General features: G+C 36.8%; 1 protein-coding gene across 3 annotated transcripts; it reads right to left on the bottom strand.

Moving 5' to 3' along the window:
• Positions 1-786: 786 nt before the first annotated feature.
• trdn (triadin) lies at positions 787-15,959 on the bottom strand. 3 transcript variants are annotated; one of them, XM_066707342.1, is made up of 7 exons: positions 15,481-15,959; positions 11,397-11,609; positions 9,641-9,682; positions 7,865-7,918; positions 3,615-3,644; positions 1,488-1,667; positions 787-842 (listed from the first exon to the last, which is right to left on the bottom strand). In XM_066707342.1, the coding sequence occupies exons 1-7, from the start codon at positions 15,500-15,502 to the stop codon at positions 811-813; spliced, it is 573 nt and encodes a 190-aa protein (XP_066563439.1). In that variant the 5' UTR covers positions 15,503-15,959; the 3' UTR covers positions 787-810. The 3 variants fall into 3 exon arrangements, with proteins under 3 accessions (XP_066563439.1, XP_066563449.1, XP_066563430.1); XM_066707352.1 differs by lacking the exon at positions 9,641-9,682 and having other exon boundaries at positions 15,481-15,958; XM_066707333.1 differs by lacking the exons at positions 7,865-7,918; positions 9,641-9,682 and adding an exon at positions 6,219-6,359 and having other exon boundaries at positions 15,481-15,956.
• Positions 15,960-27,838: the final 11,879 nt, after the last annotated feature.

Raw genomic sequence — 27,838 nt, 5'->3', positions numbered from 1 at the left:
ATTGAACCTAATGAATATCATAATGAAAATGGAGAACAAAATCAACACAGAAATCACTCTCTACTAGATTCAAATATGGCCATAGTACTTATAGCTATTGTATTCTACTTAAGCTGTGTTGTAATGGTTATTGTATAATTTCTGTATAATTTGAGCCCATTAACATTAACACAATGTGTGGCCTTAGTTTAATAAATTTGTTTACATGTCATGCAATCACCATCAAGAATGTCTTATAATCGGGTTCTTTTCATGCAAGAATAGTGATGCTAGAATATGCAAGCAAATTAACAAATAGAAAATGATAGCATTTCAAGCCGACGTTAAAGCAATATGGCATGTAATTAAAGGAATTCATTATTCCTTCATTCTTAATGAACAGGACTCTGAGCATGACATAATGTCCTGACACAGACTGAACTGAATGTTTACAAGCCAAAAATGCCACATTAACAGGCAATGAAATAAAAGGAAATGATCATTCTTCATACGCCACTGCAACCTGCAGTAATTGTAATTGCATCATTATGCAGCGCAGTTATTACCCAATATCGTAATGTGAAATGTACAATCAAATTGCTCTGTAGTTGTTATTTTTTTGGTTGAGTAATCCTACTATGTAAGAAAAGTTGTTTAAAAAAAAAAAAGGTGATAAAAAAGAAAACCTGTGAGGTCATAACAACACAAACTGTGAGGGCACAACAACATACACTGTGAGGTCATAACAACACAAACTGTGAGGTCATAACAAACAATGTGTGGTCATAACAACAAAAAGGACTATGAGATCATAACAAAGTGAAAACTTAACTAACCTTTCCGCTTGGCTGGATGAGCTTCACCTATGATTGAAAAACAAGGAAATGAAGAAAAACTAAGTGTCACCTTCATCAATTGGAGGGAATATCCTTCAAAGCTTATAGTGTAAGCAAAGCATATAGCAAGTACCCATGGGCAGTTTCTGGGTTTCTGTATATTTATACAAATGTATCAAGGGTTGCTTAAACAATCCTTGGTTTAAGGGATACCCCTGTACTGTTTGTTAAGCTGCTTCCAGATGACTTGTGATTCAAATATAACATAAGCACTCACTATTATGATTCACTAGATAAGAAAAACGCCATAGCCCACGGAACCCTGGGAAACCCAGAAAATGTCTGTGAGCACAGCAACCATGTTCACTGGCATCAGATTAGCTATTCACTAATATTCCTATTGTTAATAAGAATCAGTGTTGTCATCATCATCATCAAACAACTATCACCCATTTCATTCTGTTATTTTAGAAACTGATAGCTATGCAGTTTGACGTAAAAGTAAAAGGAGGATACTTAACCTTATTGTGGTTAAAATATTAAGTGTTAAGCCAGAACCACTTTAAGACAGAGCAACATCCATGTGTCTACAAAAAACTTACCGTATTATGTCTATTTTGGGCATATAAATATCTATGAAGTTGAAAATGCATCAGTGAAAAAAGTGAATACCTTCCTCCATCTCCAGCTGAGCATCATCGCTGTCATCGTCACCATCTTCGACTTCTTCATCTTGTTCTTCTACATCTACGAAATCTTCAGACCTCCTCTGGGTTTCTTTGAGAACTGTTTTTCCTTCCTTGGCTTTAAATTTGCCATCATGTTCTGCTCTGATATGTTTGTTTTCTTCACCTTCATTAACAACAATTGTGGTTTTACAGCACTGTACTTTCAATGTGGTTTCATGTTAGTAAGCCTCACAAGTCATACCTAACAGTGCATGGCTTCCTGGGCTAGAACATATAAATAACCCTGTGGCTTCAGTTTAGAAAGATTCAGGAAAAAATACAGGAGAATGATTAATAATCCACAATAATATGGTGGTGAGAAGAGACAGGATGGAGGGCAAAACTAATAGAGACAGATGAGTTCAGCTAAGGATGCGCTACTCTGAAAGTGTGCAGGAGGATGATCCCAGCACTATTGCCCAATTTTAACTAACTGGCATAATTTTCCTCTCGGCCCTACAGCCCTCTTCTGCTGCAACAGATTGGGTACTAAAGAAAACACTGCAATTGGAATAAAAGGGAAGTAGATTACAGTAAACCACTGATGCATTTCTGACACATGGTTGGCTTTGTGTCCAAGCTTTGATGAAAAGGGCCTTCCAGTGCTACAGCAGCCGCAGAGTGGCAGACTTCTCTGTACAGCTGTGTTTGTTTAGTACAAGGATGGCTTCATGCAGAGAAAGTGAACTGTGTTCAGCTTTTGAGTAAGAAACTGCAATTACAGTGCTTTTAAATAAAAGAAAGCCTTGATTACACACAGCTTGATTAGTAATGCACATTGAACACACAGATACAGTGTGTCTATATATACATATATTCATATTCTAAGAAAAATAAATTAAGCATTACCATAAATGAAAAATGATTAAAACACGACTAAGTAAGATACCGGTCAAAGGTTTTAGAACACGCCCATTTTTCCAGTTTTTATTGAAATTTAAGCAGTTCAAGTCCAGTCCAAGTCCAGTGAATAACCTGAAATGTTACTAAGGTAAGCGGTAAATTGACAGAGGTTAAACAAAAGTTTAGGTTACAAAAAACTGATAAATAATGTGCATTTCAGAGTTATATACTGTGTTACTACACCCTCTTAAGCATTATTTGGCAGTGTGGCGTGCAACTCCTGTGCATAGAAGTTACACTGTGTTATTATTATTATTATTATTATTATTATTATTATTATTATTATTATTATTATTATTATTATTATTATTATTATTATGTTCTATCAAACACAGAGAAGTTCAGATCCAATAATGTAAAATCTGTAAACAGAGTTTTCCATCTTGACATTTTGAGCTCTCTACGGGTGTGTGTTGCTTCTACCAAAATGTGGATGGTCTTGTTTTGATCAGTAGACTGTCTGTCCAGAATATGTCATGATTGTCAATATTTTCTGAGAGTTTGTATTCCTACTCAGGCCAAGTATCCCCCCACCCCCACCCCCCCATTTCAGTATGCGGAGGAGGTGGGGGTATAATAACCAATTTTTTCACATCAGAGAATGCTTTACATCATTAGAAAGCTGAGCATATAAGCTTTCATGTGATACCAAACACTTGGCAAACAACACAACAGTGAAGAGTACACATGGGATTAAAGAGAAGCACATGGGTACCAGAGGGGTTTGTCAATTTAAGGGGTTACATTTTGTTAAACAAAATGATTAATTGATTTATGTTTTATCTCCAATTCTGTATTTGTACTACGCTTTAATTTTCCAGTACATTGAGACATTAAACTGCATAAATTTCAATAAAAACTTGAAAAATCGAGGTGTTCTAAAACTTTTGACTGGTAGTGTTTGTATGTCTATATTATTTATTTATTTTTCACCTGGATTATATGTTAATGTTTTGAATAAGTGGGAATCTATGAATGTCCTTACATTACAAACCTTCCATTTTCATAATATATTTTTTAATGATTTTCAGCAGTACATTTGCTGTGGACATTCTTTGTCCACGTGTCAAAGAAATGCCACTTTACATGACTGTTTTAATCTGAAACTACAGTGCAGTTCAAATTATTCTTAGTAATATGAATGAATTAATAAATGACAATGACAAACCTTTCCTCTTCAGTGGATGATTCATGTCACCTACATTGCAGAAAAAAACACATCAGTGCAAGTAAAGAAACGGAAAAATGCATGTGCTGAACTATTCATACAGAAGGAATAAATTATACATATGGATCAGAAAATAACAGGCTTGTCCTAGATATACTTTATTTTTACCTCTGAAGTAATTTAGCCCTGCTTTAAAGGGTTTATGCATGTCGAATCTGGATCTGTTGTCATAAGCATATGGCCAACTTTCACATGTGGAAACCTTGTTGCTGTCTTACTCTTACATAGACATTTGTTTTAGACATGATTGCATATCATTGCTGGTATGGTGTGAACACCACGTGATCTTTTTATTTTGGAAATGCAGATGAGTGTTGAACACCTGACAGACCGGATATTGGCTCTTCTCACCTTGATTGATATTCCCTGTTGTCAGTGTTACCAGGAGAAGGGATTGAAGACCTCTATATTATAAATGTTTATTCTCTACTGTTATTGGGTTCTACTAGCTCTGAGTACAGCAGATTTTAGAAAAAAAACTGCATACATTTTAGTAATCTTGGATGGTCTTATTTAAGGTAAATAAGTCAGATGCAAAGTTTAATTGTTGTAATAACTGAGCCAAATAGGGGTTATTGATTGAAATGCATTGCATGAAAGTAATGTTCATATAACAGGGAATTCTCTATGAAAAGCTGCAAACACACAAGCTCTTCACTGTGCAATGTTTTTCTAAATCATTTTCCAATATTTATACCAAAATAAACAATTTAATTTCCAATATATTCATTATTTTTTCTAACACTAACATATCATGCAAACATGGTTTCACACAAGCACCCTAATGTCTTTGAAAGCACAAGCATGTTAGTCTTCTGTTTGCACTACACATGCAAAGCCATTTGGTTCCATAACTCTGAGTAGCCTTCATTTCTGAACAGACGGCCAAAACAAGCTGAGAGAATGCCATCAGTTGATGGATGCATATCAACCTGCTACCCTTGCATATTTCAGGGAGCTTTTTTTTTTACACTCAGAAATGAAGGAATGCTAAAAGATGTTAAGTCTTTCCAATATTTAGTCTTATAGCTTTGGGGTTGTTGTATGCTTGGTGTAAGCCTTTGGGTTGATGTGTGGAGAAGGATTTTCAAAGGGGATCAGTCATATGAATATACGTATATGGATATAAAAATAACTGTGAGGGATTGAACAAATAATTAAAAAATCAAGGAGTATAAACATATCCTCTGGTAGATCTTTTTGTCCTGTCCGTGTGGTGTTTCTTGTTGTTTGTGCTCTTAGCTAGGTGTATTTGCCCTGATGGTGTGGAACCAAATTTCAGTGTTGCGCTGAGGTCACGTTCTGGGTGTCTGTTCCACATGCAGATCCTTGCTCTGCAAGGCTCGAACTCCAGCACCCTTGTTGTGGGGAAATTATCAGTGGACACAACACTAGTGGAGATTTAACTCCTGCCAGGTCCTACACACACATGTTGTTTTAAATGGTCCTCATTATTGAAATATTTATTCAAATGAATGGACAACAGTTCTGCATGTGGCCTTCTGTATTAATATCCGATTAAACTGAATTTAGTCCTTAAAAGACTTATGTAAAAGATCCTACATTCTTTGCAAATCCTAACACACGTCTGGACTAACCATACTAATGCTTTTATTAATGACTTGCATTGAAGTGTTTGATCTTAATTATTATAACTCAGAAGGCACAGCTTGCCTGGTTTGCGAAGCGATATAGCCATTTCCCTGTATGTGCTTTAGTGGGGTTCAGTGGGCTTCTCCCTTCACTGACTCAAATGCCTCTCTCTTTGTGGCACTAGGGATTGAGAAGATCACCCTGTTGTGAAGGCCTTCAGTTTGAAAACCGCAGACTGAATGATGAATCTCTTGAAAAGTGGCAGAAAGTTAGAGAGGTTAGTTTCCATTACTTAATGGGAAACATGTTTCAAGTCGCTGAAAATGGACAAGCAGGTGACAGGAGTAGTAAATATTTTGGGAAACATTACTTGGATAAAGAGTTTCCTCCATTTGTGTGGAGTAAATGTTGTTCATGTTCACACTGTATGTTTAGCACATGTAAAGACTACAGTTGGGCTTGCCTGCTGCTACCCTGTGTTTGTAGGTTGGGTACAGTGTTGTGGGAATTATGTAGCCTGTTTTCATCAAAAGAAAGCAGGAAAAACAAAATGGTATTTGTAGCAAAATGGGAAGCATTTGTAGCAGGTCTTTTCCATTCTGATAACTGGACTTACTGAATATACAGCATCTGATATCTGGACCTAATGAATACAGTATTCCCTACAGACTGTGTAACAAACAAAAAATGCAGACCTGTATATGGACTGCGATGGATTAGGTGTCTGAATTTGGCAAGCCATTTAAAGTTACTAAAAGCTGCACTCTCAGTGAAGCATCACTCCAGTTAATGTATGTCCTTTTGGGTTAAAGAGGCTGTGTGTGAGTGGCACTATTGATTTTACAGATGTGGGGGTCTTTTGAAAGCACTACTTATGAAGTGTGTTATTAAAAAACATGAAAGGATGATTTAAAGTAGCAATTAGGGGGAAACGATGCAGGTTTTTAATACCTTCGTCGTCATCATCATCGTCGTCGTCTGGCGATATCATGTCAGACAGTAAGGACATGACTCCATAAACCCAGTCAGTGGATTCCTCCACTGCCTCATCTATGAGTTTCATGGGATCAGAGCTGAGCATGTGCACACGGCCTGAGCGCATGGTTGGAAGAGAGCAGTGCAATGAGTAGGAGCATTTCATTGACATAAAGCGTCCTCAAAAAATAATTCAAATTTCAATGTAGTTTTCAATTACTGGTCAAACATTATAACCCAGTCTAAGATGAACTAGTGTTGTCTTTTTTGTCCAGGACCAGCCTTATTATCTTGTGTCTCGTGTTCAAAAAAGTCTCTCCCATAAAACGGCAAACCTTTGAAGCATCAGGTATAAATGTTAAAAGGTATTTATTTATCTTTTTTTGGTTTTTTTAAAGCTTTACAAATGCTGTGGCTGAAACTACAATCTTGACAAGTAAGCATACTCTGTTTTATTCAGTCAAGAGTAAATATGTATTTTATAAGCACACGAGACTGCACATGGTACATTCTTGTGTGCTTTTACCTGCTTCACACTAGCTGGGCCAACATAGGGGCAAAACCAGGGCAAGACTGATGTGGTTTTAATCAAAATGGTCTGAAAACATCTCTTACTATGACACAGGAGATTAGACCACATTCTGCAGATGGTCTGAAAATGTTGTCAGTTACTGAATCTGAATTTACCACCTTTCTGGCTGCAGTGCTTTGCAGGCAAATGCCATCAGCAAAACATACAAATAGTTTACATCACAAACAAGGCATTGTATACTTGCAAGTAACATGCAGGAAACTGTGCAACATCTATCTAGTATGTATAATTGACCACAGCATTCAGCATTCTCAAAAACCTAATTCATACACATTCTCAATCCACAAGAATCAAGCCAGTCTAAATGTATATTAACAATTTTGTAATTCATCATAGAAAACACAATACAAATTTTAAAAGGAATAGCTTTATCTTTATAAACATTTAAAGTATGTATTGAGTTGTATTTCTTAATTGAATTATGTATTTACTATTATAAAATGTCTTTATTTCTGTTCACAATGTTTTCTCACAATACCAAAATGTGAACTCCTAATCCTAAGCACTCAATAACCATCTTTATTAGTTTAGATAAAAAAACTGAAGCTGAAATAAACCATTCAAATAAATTACTAAATAACTAAAAACATATCAATATGTGTTTCCCATTTTTTGATCTCATTCCCGTACCATTTAGGGAGACAGGAGTTCCCCATTCTGATAACTGGAACTACTGAATATTCAGTATTTCCTCCAGACTGTGTAGCAAGCAAGCCAGCATGTGACTACAGCAGGGCTGGCATCTCTAGTCTACACGTGTGCTTACTATTGCTCCAAGGGGGGTTTATGTTGTTGTTTTCAATAAGGTATTTTTCCAAAGTTGTGACTTAAAATAGAGTATACAGTATGATCTAACTTGGTATCTATTCATTAAAGTCTATCTAGTCCTAAATGAGGTTCAATTTGAAATAAATAAATAAGCCAGAGAGCGATTGTTAGTTGATTACGCATCCCCAAACTCTAATTATGTTGTAAACTGTTAAGGGAGTCACCATCACTGCAAAATGAAATGCACCGTGGGATGTCTTGCCTCTAGGGCTGTCTGTTCCCTTTAATGCCTTGCTGAGGCCAGGCTGATGTGCTCCTGTTAGGATGAAAAATATACAAGGAATGGCATGGGAGAGGGGCCATCTTCAGGGCACCTCCTGCTCTATAATACACACAGCTGCAAAAAGAAGCTGTAAAGACATTAGTTTGCTTTATGATGAGTATTAGCATTAAACCAAACTTAAAAAAAGACAAACATCAGCAAAAGCACATAAAGTTCACAAAGTTTCCTTTGACTTTAAATGCACGACGGATGTAAATGATTTCGTCCATACGGCTTATTTACAGAGAGGACTCTGGTGCAAGAATCAGGCAGTGTTTCTGTTAAGAGCACAGACATGTCCGTGCCCGTGTTTGTGGTGGCTCCAATCATGAATGGTTGATCAAAAAAAAAAAAAAAACTTCTTGGTAAAAGTGCTAATTAGAAAGAAATTTGGAAAAGCATCATGTATGACCGAGAAAGCAACTCAATAAGTCTAAATGAGGCAATATTGAACCCAAGCTATAAAGCTTCTTCATGAAAGGAAAGAATAATAAAGCAACTGGAAACACGGATACACTGAGGTGCAAATTGACTTTTAACATGTCTGAAAGTTTTTTCATATATATATATTTTATATTTTATTTTTATTTTTTTCATTTGTGTTATTATTAGGTTACATACTTGAAAGAATTCAAAAAGGAATAAGATGGTACCCCGATACATTTCCATTCAGAAAGTCACCTCTTCTCACAGAAATATATTTTTGGTGAAAAGAGGGCAGGAGTAAAGAAAAAATCTTACTGTGTCAGCTACACTGCCTTCATAAAGAGGACATTTAGCTGAAAGCAATCATGTTACTCCAACTTTTTTAATTTATATGGAGTATAAATGGGAAAACCAATCATCTATGGTGTTGAATGTATTGCCATAGAACACTTCTACGTATATCTTGAATGAAACGTGTTTTTCTTAGATTTTTAAATTCAGGCATTTTTGTCATTGCTAAAGTTGATTGGGATTTTTTTAAGCATTCACAAGGTTAGTGTGAGAATAACGATTAATGTAAGAGCTAACAAACTTATATAAACATGCAGTTCTATAACAGAATTGGTCATTGTTTAGCACAAATCAATATTGGAGAGTTGCAGTTGCAGTGTTCTCTTCATTTGAACCAAGATTTTTTAGTTTAGTCAGCTATATGTTTTTAACAATGTGTGTTGAATGCTTTCATCGTGGAGAGAAGGCATACTAGTAAAAGGGTCCAGTTGACATTCATTAAGACAGCAGGGGGTGTCAATATTTACACCTGCAACTCTATAAAAACAGTTGAGTTGTTTGTCTTGATCACATTAGCAGTCAATACAAATAATACCTGCACTAAGAGCTTGCAAGTTTTATGACAACCCAGGAAGAAATCAGTTTGATTGCAACCAATTTAATATGAAGTATGAAGCGTCTTCAATGCTTAGTTTCCAGCAGTCTCTGATAAGAGCAAGCCATGCTCTAATGTGCCTGTGAATAATAGTCTAAAATTAAATGAATGCATATGTATGTCCCTGATTAAAGTATACACAAATTCGTGGATTATATATATGACTGATTAAAACATTTATTTACATGTAATCTTCAGCATCCAGCGGTCGCATTGCAGCCTTCCATAATAAACATCACCACAACCACAGCGGGACAGAAGCTCCCAGTGGCCGGCATGCACGTCGGCCTGGTTAGTGCAGGCACACAGACAGAAGCACTGCACTGCAGGCAGAGGGTCTTTACCAGGTGGCAAACAGGGGTCATCACAGAATTGTGTATAGGTGGCTTTTTATTGGATGGCAACAGGATGACACATGGTATGGATGGTGGAGAAAGGAGGGAAGAGGATTAGCAATGAAAGAGTGAGTTACCAGCGTAATGGAGATTAACAAGTGGACTGCTGATGCCAAGTCGCTCTCCAGCACACGACACACGCGGTGGCTCACACCCTTTGAACAAAGCTCAAGGTGGCAGGAAGGACGCTTTGTTGTTTGACATTCAACATTGGGATCAGGAATCATGTTACCATCAGATTCAGTCGGCACCTTTCAGGGAAGCTATGACTCGGGGTGTTGCCCCTGACGGAGGCACAAACCACAGAGTGCTTGAGCAGTTTCTGCTTAACTCGCTTGGAAGGGTTTGTCCTACATCAACTGGCTTGAAAGGGTTTGAATACCACCCACATGAAGGAAACCCAAATTAGGACTAACTGATACAAGCTAAATGTACAGATCCAATATTAAATTAGTGTTCTGCATTTTATTTATACCTGATGCTTTTTAGGATTTTGCTGTTGCAGTATTCAGACTATACATTTTAAATATAACAAACTATATATATATATATATATATATATATAGATACATATAAACATCTGTTTTATAATCAGATAAATAAAATAGTCCAGTTAAATGGTTTAGCAAGATCCATAAATACTACATTTTAATTACATGTATTTTTTCGTTAAGTTATACCACTATCTAGGTGTCTGCTAATACAAAAAAAATCTTCATGGAGGCATACAACTCTGTATCTAATTTATAATTAACATTAGCATAGTTTGCAATAATAGTACATATTAATAATAATAATAATAATAATAATAATAATAATAATAATAATAATAATAATATCATCATCATCATTGACATAATAAAACATATTTATTTTCAGTCTAACATCCCCAATTAAATAGGATGACAATGACATAGGACTGTGTGGTAGTTTAGTGGTATCTTGTCCCCAGCTATGTTATACTTTGCCTTGAATCTGGACAGAAGTGTTAATGGTTTATAGGGAGCACACCATCATGACAATTAACCGTATGTATCACGGTCGAAAAATGCTATACTATACATTCAAAATATTGTTATACTTTCAACACATACACCTAGAACGTACAGACGTTACAGAAGTAATTAATGTTCCCGCTTCTCGGTCCACACAGAGGACACAGTATACCTGGACTGCAGGGTCCACTGCTCTCTGCAAGTCTCATTTGGAAGGCAGATGTGGATTTGGCTCTATAGGTCTATAGCATGAAACAGTTTTACTGAGGAACATACTAAAGCTGGGACTTTGACCCACTGAATCACAAATCTAAAAAACATCAAACCACAATAATAGTAATTATAATATTAATAATTATAATAAATACCCAGAAGTACATCCAATTGAACAACTAGTTTTAATTTAAAAGGGATCAAACTGGATATTTTCACTAAGCTTATACTGCAGATACCTGAGTATTTTAAATAAAAATATAAACAATAAACAAATACATCTTGAAAACTGAGCAAATTTGAACTGGGCTCTTTATATCAGGCATATATAACTAACTATATAATCTCTCCTAGTGTTACAAATACCCAGCACACAAAACAAACAGGTCCTGTGTTTATATTTCTAGCATTCATAGGTGAAGTTTAACATTGGGTAATAAAAAACAAAAATAAATCAATAAACAACAGCAATAGCAAACAATGGCAAATCAACTTACCAACATATCCCCTGCAATCAATCAAGTCAAACATGATGACAGCCACGGCGGACCAGGTGACTATCAGAGCAATGACCAGAAGCCATGCAGTAGGGGAGCTGAACGTTGATGCTAAGTCTTCGGTCACTGATTTCTTTGGCGACTTGATAGATGATTGGAGGATGCTGCCATTCTTGCTGTCTATCACAGCGGTGGTGGTGGCCGATGGTCGCCCTGAATCCAAATGAAAAATGAGATTCAGTCAGGCATCATAAGGGTAGGATAGTGCTGAAAGACATCCGGGCACCCAGTACAAAACATGACCTGTCTGTTCAAAAGACACTACAAATGTATTCTAAGGAAGTAATTATATATAATACGTGTGTGAGTTTGTATGTGTAAATGACTGTTGTACACTTTATATCTGGAAATGTTTGAAGCAAGAGGATAATTTGAGCCACAAAGGGGGGCGAGGAGGTTTCACATGCACACTGCTGCTCAGTTCAGTGAACATTTGGTTGTTTAAGGATGTTTCCCTGCAAGGTTTTACACCTGGTTATGTTATTTGCTTAATTTTCACAGGAAGAGACAATAGTTTTTAAGTGATCATCAACAAGCAAAATAATTGATATTAAAATGACCTTAAAAGAGACAACCAAAAATAAGAGTGCATAGAGAAATACAGATTCCAGAAGTATACAGTGTACATAAGATTTCCTGTATGTATCCAGGCAAGTTCACTATGTTAGAGATTGACATTCTCTGTGCTTTCCCTGGCTGAAAAGCGAATAACGCTGATGGGATAACTAAATATTAATTGCCGGGGTGCTTGCAAAATGAAGCTGTTAGGATTGTTTTCTGATTGAAATGGGTTTGTGAAGCATAGCTGCACACACTCATGTACCTGCAAATAATTCAGTACCTGTCATATTTTGGGGGGGTGATATTGACTGACGTGACAGTCATATTGCTGGGAAAACACTATTTTAATATGAATAAGAAGGAGAAAAGTACAGACACTGTCAAGAGTGGAGAGAAATTCATACATTGCTTTCAGACAGTCAGCTGTCAGGAAACTGAGACTTATTTTGGAAAAAATATTGTATTTACTGACAAAGGCTTGGACCATGAAACCCCAGTGTTTCTTGCAAAAGCAGAAATTTGAGAAATTATTGCTTGTTCCCATAATAATTCACCCTACCAAATCATGAAAAAGGAGCAAAGCAACCTATCATGGACTTAGGCAGGAAAAGGGTATACTAACTCATAAGAAATGTACGTTATATTTGGAAGTAATGGACAGATTTTTTTTGTTTTGTTTAAATGTCGTCTTTATTTCAACTGAAATGTCTCGAGTATGATTTGAGCATGCATGTAAACTCCTTCACTGAGGTTCACGTGAAGTACAGAATGCTAGCATACCCTCCTTACAAAAACATAAGGAAATATGACTCGGAGGAAATATTTTTTCACTTACATAATAAAACAACTTGATACATCCGCGGCAAGAATGGAAGCGAATGTCACCTGATCTGACTTCATCAGACCAAAATTGTCCAGCTTTTCCAAACTCCCCCACAAGAGCTACTATATGAAGATCTGTTATGACATGTAGTCAATCACGGAGGTTAACCGAAACGGGCCTACAATTTATTCCTCATATAAGCTGATGAAAATGATACTATAATACAATATCGCCATAGAAAGATAAAATACCTATTATGAATGTTTGAGTGCCCCGATTACCAAAATTGTTACATCAAATCACTTGAAAAATACTTGCCCAAAGCTTATACCAGATGTGGAGAGTCTTATTGAATTCATACTTCAATGTCACAGACCTGCCATTTTTATCCATTTGAAGTGTTTGTATTTTTGAATGTATCCATCCACATAAGCCTGAACTTGAGCTTTGTATAAGGAAAATTACCACATTACACAATGCATGCAAAAAGCCCTTTTTAGGACTGATAAGAGATATATGAATAATGAATGTATGAATAAACAGAACAATGACTGAGGAAAAAAACAGCAAGGTTACGCATAGTATTCCAAGCTAAAATGTTTTATGCAAGTCTTTATATTGCATTGGTTTCTTGGCTATAATATGCTTCGCAGTGACGAAATCCATGTAGCAGATGAGAAAGATATCAGTTTTTCTTTGGTGGGAACAGACAGGAGGAAATGGATATCAGGTCACAAGAAAGATTATCCTGCACAGTTAGTAACCTGTCAGTCTTACGTTATTGATCCAATTAAGTAAACATGGTTGATACTGTAGGTCAGTTTTAACAGGAACATTTTTCTCTGTGTGTAACGATTCCTAGTTTATTAAACACTTTTTTGAAATACCAAAACATCATCTTATTTGAATCTGACAGTGTGCTAAACAAGTGTGATTCTAGATTACAAGCTAGAACTAGAAATGTATCTTTCGTTCTCATATGATCGCATGTATGAACACCACAAGACCAAAACCGACAGATGTGTTGGTTTTTTAACCTGTTTTTGTTGAAGGCAACTCAGCCCCTCAAAGAACAATACAGTTTTATGTTGCAGGCAAGAAAAGCAAAGCGTGGCTCATACAGCCCCAGTTGTATATAAAGTTCAAAACATGCAACACAAATCAATGTAAACAACAATCATAATAATATTGCCAAGCATAAAATAAGTGCTCAGGGTTAACTGTGACAATCAGTACTAGTCTAAATACCAATTTGAAACTAATGTCTGGCAGCACACCACCAACCCAGTGTGTCCACTGCTGTACCTTAGAAACTGTCAGCTCTGGCCACCTGTTACTGCTCTTTACTCTGCTCCCTGCTGTCAGACATCAGATTATAGATTGCATCCAACTGCTGACTAAAGGAACTCTGTGCACACACCATATGCTGCTTCCACTCAATTTATTTTGTCCCAAACGATATACATTTAACACTTAACCAACGTGTTTCTTGCTGAAGGAAAAATGAATTACATCCAGCCGCAGAACGTTTAAATTCTGTGGTGAAACAGAGTAGGAAATCCTATTGTGAAAGCAATGTGGAACAAATTAGGTGACTGACAGCTGACAGAAACCCAACACAGCTCACTCTTGGAGCTCTTTTCATACAGTAACTTAAGCATTCACTACACGTCCACAATTAACTGAAACACAAAATCTAGAATACATTTTCAGTTTAACCCCTGATAAATTACAAAAGGCCCACTTACATCCATTGAAAGACCGATATTTAAAATATGATTTGTGTATACTTCTCATTTTGGCTTATTATAGCACACCACAGTATTTGGTTCCTCATACAAATGAAACATCCACAAATGTACATCAAAATGTAACACATGACAGCAGATACACCACCTGTTCAAATCTATATGGTCAAATATTTACGTTATTAGGCTAAGAAGGTAATATACTGCTGATTGCATCACTCTCATTCTACATACAAGGACCCATTAGGTGCACACATCTTTACATTTACATGTTTCTAACAAGTATAAAATATGTGTTTGATTATTCCCAGCTGAAGTTTGTTAATTGTTCAATTATTTTGATATTTATCCTGAAGAAATTAAATCAAACTGGTGATTGGAAAGACTTAGTGGGTCCTATTAATTCCAACTGACCTGTGCTACATTAGACCCTAGAATATAGTGGGGGGGTATCTTTTTTCTTTCCTGATTTTATAAAGGGTCCTCATTTAGGATGTTTCCCTTGAAGTTTTAATAAAGGTTAGTTCATCCTCCCAAATGATAATGATGTCATATCATTAATTCGCAGTCTCAGTTCCTCCATGCATGTTTAAGTGGAAAAGGAAAGTACACTCATTTGGGCTAATTGAGTTTGTGTTCTATCTTGGCTTGCTTTAAAAGTTACCCTCCATGTGACCACATTACAAAGCAGGCTACCACACAGTTTCTCAAGATATATGATCTGCAGTATTTTTAGATTCTTGTGGTCATGAAATTCTCCCACAATGTTGCTGAAATGTAGCTCCCTCAATACACAAAGCATTTCAGAACCTGTTAAATGTACATTATTTATTTAATAGAGTTTAAGGTTAATGTTTGAAACATTCAGAAATATTTTTATTTGATACAGTACCTTCAGCAGTGAGCTCAGTCATGGTGTTTTTGATGCGTTTATTTCAAAGGTAATTCCTTTGGTTGTGAAATATCTCTAGGGTGGAATAATGTGGGCTCCTCTTATCTTTGCTAATCCTTTTTGGGACAACGCATAAGCAGTGTTGTGGCCCTGCAGGAATCCTTCGTCTGTGGAACAGCAGCCCTTTTCTTTTTTCTGTTTTGTTTGACACTTGTTGCCAATACTTGAGGTTGAGTTTCTCTGAAGTAAAAAAAAAGACTCACAGAGCACTTCTCTGCAGCTCTTTGTCTCTTTGCATCACATAGGGGGGTCTGAAGGCAGCAACTTAAATCCAAATGGGACGGTGAAAGCAGGACAGGAAGGCAGAGAGCCCAGGCAGTGGAAAAGACAGCTACAGCATGAAAGTTAGTCCAGTGTAATTGCGGCCTCTGAGGAGTAGAGGTCAGAACGCATGAAACTGGGGCTTCAAGGTAACCTTATCCATTCCTGCTCCAGTTTATTCTTAGAGCACTCAATACCAGTTGCATTCTGCCTTGCCTTTTTCGGCGGGGGGTGTGACCTGATGCTGGGCCGCTGCTGTCGGCCTCAGGGGAGGCTTCTGAACTTATTTCAATTCTACAGCACCATGCTTCTCGACCCTGGTCCTGCAGACCCACCGACCTGCTGCTTTTCGCTCCAGCTCCATTCTTGATTTAGTTGAATCCTTAACTGAGGTAATCATTTGGCCAATCAAACCTTTTGTACTTAATTTAAAACTGCTTTATAAATATGGAAATTATATATTCTGTAAGCTATATTATTTTGAAAGTCCAATTAATCAAAATAGTAGTTCAATTACGTACCGAGAGCCAGGCTGGAACTGAAACCAGCAGGGCAGTGGGGCCCCGGGACCAGGGTTGAGAACCAGGGCCCTAGCAACATGTGCCTCTCACAGAGCTCCAGCTCCTCTGGCTTGGGCCTGAGCCAACACCACGCAGCAGCCCTGAATGATTCCAGCTGACCCCTTTAATATCCACAGACACCGCTTCTCCTGGAGTACCTTCTTCTCTGCTGTTACGTATGCCTGGCCGTAATGAAGCATCGGCAGCACAGCCAAGTCATTACAGCTCCAGTCTTTTGTCACTTCAGGTCTCCAAGGGAAACGGGCTGAAATCACCCCATCATTCCGTTGTGCTGGTGGTGGAAGGTCACGTGTGAAATTCAATTAGGTCTTGTTAACCTCATTTCAAACCTTAGTTTACTGAAGTGTCACGAGAATGGAGTAATCACTTCAGCAACCAATTTTAGCTTCCTGATGAAATACAAAAAGGCAGAGATGTGGCTTTCATGGCAGGATATTGGCTTTGACCTCAGCTATGGGTACTAGCAGGTTTTTGCTTTTAATTTAATTAATCCAAATGAATGGATTTTCTTTAACTTGTTCTGCAATAAGTTTTTTTCCATTGACAGGCAGGGTTTTCTTAATAAATTAAATGAATGGACAATTTTCAGTGCTATTTTAATTATTATTAAGGAAATTAATAATCAGATATCACACATTGAAAAATTAATTGGACAGAAGATGATGGACATTGCTTTTTATTATTAAGCTTGTGAGCTTGGTATGAAAGACAGAATAACTGTATTTCGATAACACTGACAATGCGTTGATTTAATGGCTGTATTCCCAAGGGGCAATTTACTGATTGTTTGAGATACATTTAAACATATCAGTTAATGACAGTGTGACTGTTTGTATTAAAATGCATGTTTATATAATGTGTATTTCATTGTCTTTGTGAAATGCAGCTTCGGTAACATCAGCCATGAGAACAGGAAGGTTATACATTACAGGTGTAATTGCTCTGCTATGCAGACTGGCACTGAGCCTCTTAATAAGTGTTTGGAGCTGACAAAACAGGTGGGATGTTTCTAGATTTTTCGTATCACTGCTTTAAATGCTTCTTAAATTAATAAAGAGTAGACTTTGCTACCCATTTGAACTAGACCAATGTACGGTTCTGAAATCTGTGATATCTTTGCAGCCTTTGAACAAAATCATGCAAACATAAACCAGTGTGCATTTTTTATTTTAAGCACCCACCCTAGTCTCAAGCTACATACTTTAAATCTTCTATATTTGTTCCCAGTCAAATCCTTTAAAATAAGCATTTTATCTAAAACTTATTTTTTCTTCAAGCCATCATATGAGAAATAGTGTCAGATCCACTGCAGAATGTTGCCTGGCCTATTAATAGTGGTGAAGATACAATTTATTTATGTATCTACCTGATTCCTATTAACTCGCTAATTGAGCTTATTTATCTTTAGACCCACAAACAACACAGCTTTAAATTGTAATTCATAATTTTTGTGTTAAAAACAATAAAAAAAACACTTACGATGATGCCAAAGATGAATGAAGAGCTGTGTAAAATGTAAATACTTGAAATGTATACCAAATACCAAATCTGAAGTCCTGAAAGTTTATTTTTAAGTTTATCCCTTAAAGTGATGTTGTGGTGTAGTGATATGAAAACCGCTATCAATATCATTGTATTGTTAGCCTCAGATTTACAATCTTGGATATTTTAAAATAGATTCACCGACTTTGGCTCTGGCAGACTGAGAGATTTTTCCATTTCACGTCATATTTGGCATGATTATTTTTCTGCACCCTGGGCTGTATGCAAGAAAAAAGATACACCCCACCCCATTCCACATGCCCTACTTCCCCCACCATCAGGAAAAATATTCTCATTGCCAAGCAGAAAAATGGATGCCAAGTCTTTGGCTTGCCTTGTCAGATACTCATAAGCAAATGCCTATTCAAATGAGCAGCTGTTGTCTCATATAGGATAACACTGGTAAGTGTTTGACTGGAGCAAGCAAAGGTTTTGTGTGCTTTCTTTACCATGGATAAGTTAAAGATAGGAAATGAATGCATGTATTTATTATTATCTCTTAACACGTAAAGAAGGAAACAAAGGTACAAGTTTTTTTGGCAGTTGACTTTGTGTCATGTTTATAAGACAATATAAGACAGACAGAGTGTTTTCGAAAAATAATATAAAAAGGAGATTACTTACATTTCTCAAAAAGACACAAGAAGGTTAAATCATAAGAGTTAATGCAATTTTGTTTACAAAAAAGAGAACTATGCTGAGGTATCTCAAACGAAGATTCCCTATCATTAAGAGAATATAACAAATGAGACAACTTGATGTCATGTAACTGCAGGCTATTGTGCTTAAAAGTATTTTAAAAGGCCAGACAGTATCTGAATCCAAAATAGCATGCTAAATTATACATTTAGGACCATTTAAATGTGTACTGACATAAGATGAATATAATATATTTTAAGACTTGGTATATGCACTTAATTTGAGTTTAATTAGAAAATTGTTTGTATAGCACCTTGAACAATCCAGCATTTTAATATATTTTAATTGGGTTTGGGGATGGCTGGAGTGGCCCTCCTTAATTACAAACTAAGCTGGACTGCAGCTGTTCTCCCCAGAGCCTCGCAGGCTATCTCGGGCTCTTCTCTCTCGGTTGCCTCTCTTAGAAGTCAACTTCAGACAGCTCCTGTATTCCACTCAACCCAACCTGTACGCAGGATTCAACACACCGCATCATATACACAATAAGGTCTTTCATAATGGAAAAATTCTATGGCATAAAATATTCCCAACATATATGGATTTAAAATGAGAAGTAAATAGAGCAAAGCCATTTTCATCCTAGGGATAAAACCGTAAACGTCTACAAATTGTATCCTTCGTACTGTAGTCAACCTATGCTTTAGATGCTCACAGTATCAGCATTTTCCTGAATCAAACTCTCCTCAGTCTCAGCTGAATGTGCGAAAAGCCATATTAACCAACTCCAGTCAATTTGGAGTAGGGAAGATAAATGTGAAGCAGATCCGCTATTGAATTTTTACAAAGAAATGTGATGATTCAGTACAGTTAGTGCACAATACAGTAATTACTGGATATGAACACCCAAGGAATACTTTAAACATTTTGGAACTTCGCTAAACAAACTTTTAACTCCACTCTCAACAAAACCTCCACAAGACTCATATTTCTAATCTTTCAATTCATACTTTTATACACTGATAACACAGAAACCTTTTGAAGACTATGAACACTAGAATACTGACCTGGTATTTGATGAGGGTTCAGTGTGTATTTCAGTAAGTATTTCTTTCTTCGCTGTAATCTCATGACTTCCAATAACTTCCTCAGGAACATGTCTCCATGTCCTCAGCATGGCTGTCGGTGTTTGCTTTACTAGACCCATATGATATGGACCTTACAGAACTGGAGACACCTTTAACAGATACGATTGCGTTTGCAGTTTCCATTTCGAAGAACTGCCAATGAATTAATTAATATTTAAAGACACAAGGCACGTGGGACATTAACACCTTCAACTAAATCAGAAGAAAAAGTATCTGTAAGTCACATATATACTGTATATACATATGTATACACACAGTCATTATAGGCCACATTAACAATTATTAAAATGGCTTATTGTAATACCTTGTATAAGCTAATCATAATTTAGTCTTGTCATCATTAACTGCACATCTGGATATGGATCATACCAAGCACCAACAGAATGAGAGAGATTGTTTCATGATCTTACAGTTAATGGAGTGAGTGTGTGTGTGCGTGTGTGTGTGTGTGTGTGTGAGAGAGAGAGAGACAGAGACAGAGATGCTGTATGAATACATAAGAAGAAAAAGGTTAATAGTGCTTGGTCTCTTGAGCCACCTGTACATTATAATACCTTAGAGATGAATGGAGTGCAGTGGCAGCTGTTGGTTATCAACACTAGAGACTGCAGTCATGACTTTGCTTTAACTGAAACATCTATGTTACTGTTCCCGCAGGGCTGGTTTGTCTTTAATTATATTCCCTTCCCCCCTGAAATCAACTTCATATCATCACCCTACTATCTTGTGGGTTTTATTTTAATTTGTGGGAGCAGGTAGGTGCACAAGTCCCTCAAATGACATAAAAAGTAACAACATGGATCGTGTGCACATATGCCCTTAGCTGGATAGAAGGGGAGAGGAATTGTTGGAGTGCCAGGATTTACCCAGAAGCCTGTGTAGTTTAAGGAGCCCGTACTGTGTGCTGTCTCACACTATATTGCATCTAAAGACTAGAATTATAAATCACACTAACCCAATTCATCCAATTTTATTTGTCTTTCAGTAGGATACTGTTTTCTCTCTTAAGCAAGACACAGCAAAGTCTAATGCTGCAGGGCTTTGGTAGTGTGATAGCGGTTTTCTACAATGCTGTCAATGCTTTCATGGTTTTGAATGTGGATTTAGGCACTTTGAAGGTTTCTGTCCACTATGGGCAGGCATATACCTTACTGAATGAACAGATCCATCCACTCTTCAGATCAGATGTTGGACATCCAATCTTAAGACTGGTCTAAGGCTTGCTTGAGTTATGCTAAATTTGCTAAATCTGTATAGATTACACAGAATATAGAGAATATAGATTGTCTCAGAAGAAAGCTTTATAATAACTGATATGACAAAGGAAATCCATTCTTTTTACTGGCATGGAAATGAAGCTTTTTATTATTTTGTATGCTTTTTTTCCAGTACTTTTATCTATGTTCCCCATTCTATAAAAACTGAGTTTCAGCATCTTTACCACACTGCAAAAAATCAACCCCTCTACTGACTGCTTTGCAATTCAAGATCACCATTGTTGGCAGAACAGTTCTGAAGGTGGCCCTGCTTTTATGCATTTTATGGAGGAAATACCAGAACGCATGTCTGTATGATAGTTACTGTAGACTGTTACAAAACATTAACATATTGGGCAGCTGAAAAGCTGTGGTGCAGCTGTTCGCCTGAGCAAATCCCAGCTCTCTGTTGTGGTGAAAGGCTCTTTGGGGCGCCCTGTTCCTGGTCTGTCCTGAGAGTTCCCTGTGCTGTCATCACGTGACCACAGTCCTGCTTTCTGCAGTTGGGCATCCCAGTCCTGCTCCCAGGGGCTGCTTCTGACTGTTGTTCCAACTGAACTCTTGATCTTGAGGATCTCAGACCTTGTCCTTTATCTCTTTGCTTGCTGCTCCTGGCTTCATTAGTGGCACAAGATCTATGCTACATTTAGTTATTTTTATTTACATTTGGACCTGAAAAATGTGAAGCAAGAGCATTAGGGGGTTGGCCTATACGAGGGAGGGGGAATCAGTTTTCGAGAATAACATGCAATTTGGGTCCAATAGGTCTAAATGAAATGCAGTAGTTCTTCACATTCTTCTTAATTTGTATTGTAATTTTTAACATCTTAAAAAAACACCCGGTAATTTAACCCTAAAATCTGCACATATTGTTTTACTAATATTGTTTTATCACTATAAATGCCAATGAGTCTTGTATCAGCATGCAATCTTTCTCACTAAGGTAGCTGAACTATCCATAATGTATATAATATTACATTTTGGTGCATTTGACCCCAAAAGCATTGTAGCACTAGCAATGGGATACACAAAGGTTCAGAGCCACGGAAAACCAAAATTAGATATAATTATTCCCTAGAGTAACCTACATTAAGCTGCATAATACATTGCCCTCTGCTGTGCATCATGCAAGCATCTTGGTTGTGCTTTCATGCCATTAATTATATTTTTGCACCTTTGTAATAACAACCTGTTTTATAACATGTCCCCTTTCATTTATTTTCAAAGAAGATGGTTCAAAAGTCTCAATAGGGTACAGAAATGTACATGAAGCTGAATATGCTAATATCTCTCTGGCAGCTTTCAATGTGAAATATTAAGTCCCCCCAAAGGCAACAGATTCTAGAATCAAGGATGACGATTCCAGTTCCGAGATGTAAGGATGTTTGGTGGATTTGTGTAAAACACAGGTGCACAGGTCTGGTCTAGTCTAGCAATCACAATCTAATAGGTTTTATGGGTTTCTAAATCAATGATGGCTTAATATTGGGAGGTGGGATGGTGGGGGGATGTGTAATTATGTCATGATAGTAGAGCAGTAATTCCACAAGATAATGAAGAACAGATGGAGTGAAAGGCAAGGAATTTGTCTCTCAGGAACTGGAGGTGCACAACCTTAAGCTAAGTTTAGAACAGAAGAAGTAAATGCTGAGCAGTAGGGCCACTTGAAATTGTGAAATGGAGTGCAAGAAAATGTGTTTATTAATCTAAAAGCTTTCATGTTCACTTGTTTAGGGCTGGACCTGTAGTTAGAGCCCTCTGCTGTGTAGGGAGCGAGACCGGCAGCTGAGTCATGAGTGGGAAATCCAGCAGAAAGGGTTCAGTTCAGTTCAGGGAAACAAAGATAGGCTTTTTAGCAGACATTGCACTGGGATGCAGGATGGCCTTTGTGATCTTTGAATGCTCACCACTTGACAAATATTTTCATTCCACACACATTTATTGCCATACTCACAATTCTAACTTCACACGGGATGACATGTGTGTGTGTGTGTGTGTGTGTGTGTGTGTGTGTATATATATATATAGCCAATCAGTAAATCAATACATTTTTATTGGTATAGTGCCCTTTGCAGGGTAGCCACTGAGCACTTTACAGAATCATAAACATAAAACAATAAAATAAATAAAATAATCAAATAAACCTTAATTTATAATATAAAATAAACCAACACCAACATATATAAGAGAAACAGCAACTATTTGCTGCCTGCACCAGGGGGCAGATCCTGGAGTGCCCTCTGCACTGGGCACAGACCTTTTGGTAACTGGCCTGGATGTGGATGTGAGGTTTACTCTGTTTGTTTGATGGTTGTATTAGTATCTTTGTGTTTAAAGAGGGACCTTAAGAAGTGAATGCAGCCTCCAGATTTGGATTTATTTTCCTGTACCTTGCCCAGCCCTGTAGATAACAAATTGGCTTTATTACCATATCCCTGCTTGTGTGTGTTTGTTCCCCTAAGACCAGGCCTAATCAAAGATTGCCGAGCACTGTGGCAACCACCCATAGTGCCAATGACATGGGTGGAGGGATATATATATATATATATATATATATTATATAAAAAATGTATTATTTAATTGCAGTGTGGTAGTCAAGGTTTTGAAATGGACACAAAACAAAACACCTTATCAATGTGATGGTGTTGCATACTGAAAACTATTTAAATTAGACATCAGTTTATTCCATGTCCATGTAAAATATTGTGTATAGCTATGGCGTGCATACTATGCCCTGTGCTAGCACGTACATTGTGACCTCAGCATTCAGTCATCTAATGGGCATAAAGCCAGCCTCCAAACTTTGTCAAATGTGTGCTTTTATTTCAATGAGATGCTTTGACAGCTCCATGAAATGCTTACAAATGAAATCTGGTATATTTTTTCTCCCCTGCTATTTCTATTACAGTAATATCTTGACCCTTTCATTGCTAAAGTGTGAATTATTTAAAAGCAGCATTAGTAGTAACACAGATTTAAAGATGTACTTTTAATCCACTGAATTTCAAACCTGACCTGTATTTAAACTGGAGAGAAAAAATACAAGTAATGCTGCACAAATGTTTTAAAATTTTCAAATAATTTCTAGACCAATTGAACCACAGTTCAATGTTTATCTGCTTAGCTTGAGGATACATTCTAAACACAGAACTGAGAAGTGTTGATTGGACCTCGATCACATTATAATTTCACACTCTCAGCGATGTCACTTTTACATCTAAAGTTACAATTCTGTGCTCTGTTGGGGTGGGGTTATCTTGATATCTCACACTCAGGGCATAAGTGACCAGAACTATAGCCATTATTAATTTGAAAGTCAGTGCAGATGCTGCTCTGGCTATCCAGTATCCTCCTCATCATCTCAATAGTGGCCTTTATTGCTGGCAGTTGCCAATACGCATAGTAGCTAGGGTAACTACTGTTGTTTACATGTTACGATTGATGGCTATTCTGCAACCAGTATGTAATAATTGTGGGAGTAAAATGAAACCACATGATCGTTATTCACTTGATTTAGAGTCAGTTTAGCATTTTGTTTTAAATGGGATGGTTGCCCACTGTGGAAATTGACTGTCTGAATTGATCGTCCTTTGATGTGAAATGAAATTCCTCCCTAAAATGAAACATGATAAGTTCAACTGCACAGCTAAAAAAGGTTTCAAATATCATCATAGACAAGTGATCATTTCCCACTGCATAGTGCACATTTCACAATGCACAAGCATATTTTTAAACAATGGACTCCAGATAAGGTAAACAACAAAGAGGTTAAGAAATTATTCTAATCAAGTATATGGAAACTAATGTTCTGATTTCTAATCGTCAAATTTCTAATTGTCAAATTATTAACGATTTAGTGTTCCTATGATTTTAAATTACCATCTGAAACTAAATGGAAATAAATATTAAATTATAGGCTTACTGAGAGCAGCAGTCCCCCAGGTTTTCAAGGCTGCAGTTGTAGTGTATTGATGTGGGGTATATCAGAGCTTTGGGAAGAACTGAAGGGTGAGAAATACTGGGATCAATGGAAATGTGCCCATGTTTAAAATACAATCTAGAGAAATCGTGGTTGAAGTGTTATTAAAGTTATTAAAATGTGTCAATGCTGCCACAAGAGGGTGCTGAGACTCTCAGCTGCCTTACTCTTAATTAAATATTTATTATTATTCCTGGGCTTCTTAGATTGGATTGTTTCATTAGAGCGGCATGTTTTAGCAGCTTATGTTCAGGTGACTTTTTGCTGATGAATAGCCATCAGGAAATGCACATCAATCAAATATGTATGTATGCAATAGTCAGTTTTGCAAACAATATATTTCATATGAAATTGCCAACTGTATACAATTACAGTGTGTGCTAAATATTCAGCATCTAATTTAAATTGATAAAACTGCAAATGTGCGAGCATTGTACCTGCAATGATGGGAATGTATTGTCACCTGATGCTGTTATATACAGTATTTATGACCTTTGCAGATGGAGCATCCGTAGTGCATTTTGACTTGCTCTCTTAAAGCTCCTCTCCTGGAGATGGCTGTCAGACTGTTAGTGGTGCTTGCACACTGCCACATGCACACTGTCTGTCTTGACTTCATCAGGGCTTGGCTTGCACTGGGAACACCATATCCATGTGGCTGTGATTGACATCTAATTAAGACATCACTAATGAGATTGTTAAGACTTGGATCCCCAGAGGTATTTGATTACACTGACATTTACTGCTACACATAGATACAGGGGCATTATTTAATTTGAAATGAGAGGGAAAACAACTCAATAAACAAAATTGTTTGGGTCCAGTTCTTACTCTGTTTAAAGAATGATAATCACTCTTATGTTCCTGAACATTAAATACGAAAGCAAATTACACATTTAGTTAATATGGGAGCTGATATTGTCAGGTAAGTGTCCGTATTTTATTTTAAGTTTTAATATACGTTTAAATGAAAATAAAGGGAATTGTGAGCTGACTTGATTTATTATGTAAACATCAGTAAATAGCCTAGAAAGTATTTCTCAATGAACAACTCAATTTACAGATTTAATCATGTAAATCTCACAGCCTAAATGAGGTGGATTAATAAAAATTATTCTCCTCTTCATCACATTAAAACTGTATTTACTATACATGTTTTATAAATGTACATTAAATAAATTGGAATAGTTAAACTGAATTCTCTGTAATAACTTCAGCATATCAGATATGATAAAAGGCATCCATGATAAGCATTTATATGTTCTGTTATTAAAACAAGAACACATATAGGAGTCAAGTAACACTAGAAGCTGTGTAGAAATCACCAAGGTTTGAATCCAGATCAGTGTTGGTAATAGCTTTAACAATCTCAAATGGATATAATAGCTGCATACATTACACAAATGTAATCCCAGTCCAAATCTTTTTTCTTTTATTTTTTGGTTTCCTAAAAATAAAGTGATTTCCATGCAGAATACAAAGTCACTTTCCCATGGTCAGATAATCCAAATTATAATATTTTAGAAAGGCACAGACTACCCCTTTTCTAAACCATCAAAGAAGAGAGAGACATGCATTTGCCTTGTGTCCAATTTAAAGTGATAGAAGTCAAGAGCTGCACAGCAGTTCATGAATTTTTAAAGGATCGATATCTCCCTGAGCAGCAGCTACACATGCCTGTTCCTTTCTCATTTCTTATGCTTAAATGGTTTGCCCTAATTTACCAACCTAGAATTAAATTAAAGACAACCTCTCAGATATGTGTACCACTGTAGTCTTTTCAGGTAATTAAGTAAGCACTATATGCAATTGATGAGGAAATAAGCTTTTCACCCAGTCCCTTTGTGTTCAATTATGTATTTATTTTTTATTTTATTTTTCCCCCCTGAACAAGATTGTTTTAACACTAAACCTTTCCTTAACATTCTTTCAAATTGCCAGTTACGGTCATTCAAAAGTTATCTCTGGAGTCTCTGAAAGTTGCTTGGTTAACCATACTTGAGTAGTGTCATTTTCTGTGTCTGTGTTGTGTAGTATTATAAATTAATTGCTTCTCCAGCCTGCAATAAACATGTATAATATTCACATATTGCAGCAGTGTAAGAACACCTGGTAATATTGAAGATCTCTACCCATGTTGATAAATAGAAGGCTTCATCCGTGATTATTGAGTTGATGTAAACTGCAGTGACAGATTTGTAGTTTCTCATGGCTTTCTTTCAAGCAGTGGAAGTATCTTTGGTTTGGTTTTGCTTTCTTTGATTTATACTTTTCATGTCCTGTTAGATGGATGATGAGGTTAGCAGTTGTGTTGGGCTTTTGACTAGTTTTAAAACACCCATGTCTGCTGGTGTTAATGCCCTCTGACACACAAGCTGTCTATACTGTGACAATCTAATATTAGGAAGAAGCCTCATTGACTCCCATGCATGTTAAACTGAACAGTTCTTCCTCTGGTTTCTGTTTAGGATTTACATAGGACAAAGACCATGCTCATATCTAGTGGGATAGCAGAATAATTGAGATTCTTTGTTTGTACTGAGAATCGCACGGCAGACTGATGTGTGATAACTGCATGCGTGTCGTTGTCTGCATCTCTGTACATATTAGTTTCAAAGGTTATTAAAGATACAGACATCAGTCACATGAGTAAATCATGTTTAAGAATAACAACACAAGGAAAGAAATGCAGAGGAGGAGCTCTGATGGCAGACAAGGCAAAAATCCTGGAAACTGACGTCAATCCATCATGGACTGGATCCCACATGATTTCACTGGACAGTCAGACACTAAATACAGGGGAACAGTGACCCAAAGTGGCCAGTGCTATTACACACAATATGCACCAGGATAGTCTGATTAAATGCTATAATACCACAATCACTTAACTTTACT

Source organism: Amia ocellicauda, chromosome 1 (assembly GCF_036373705.1).
Source record: "Amia ocellicauda isolate fAmiCal2 chromosome 1, fAmiCal2.hap1, whole genome shotgun sequence".
NCBI classification, from domain to species: domain Eukaryota; kingdom Metazoa; phylum Chordata; class Actinopteri; order Amiiformes; family Amiidae; genus Amia; species Amia ocellicauda.
Note: the sequence above shows the minus strand (reverse complement) of the source record. Positions and strands in the feature narration are given on the sequence as shown.

What these genes read in the sequence shown, in the direction of transcription:
- trdn (XM_066707333.1), bottom strand. Translation starts at nt 15,502, where the DNA reads ATGACTGAGCTCACTGCTGAAG. An exon ending in GACTGAGCTCACTGCTGAAG is followed by an intron (nt 11,610 to 15,480) that starts GTACTGTATCAA and finishes ATTTGGATTCAG; the next exon opens with GGCGACCATCGGCCACCACC. An exon ending in CGATGATGATGACGACGAAG is followed by an intron (nt 3,645 to 6,218) that starts GTATTAAAAACC and finishes TCTGCAATGTAG; the next exon opens with GTGACATGAATCATCCACTG.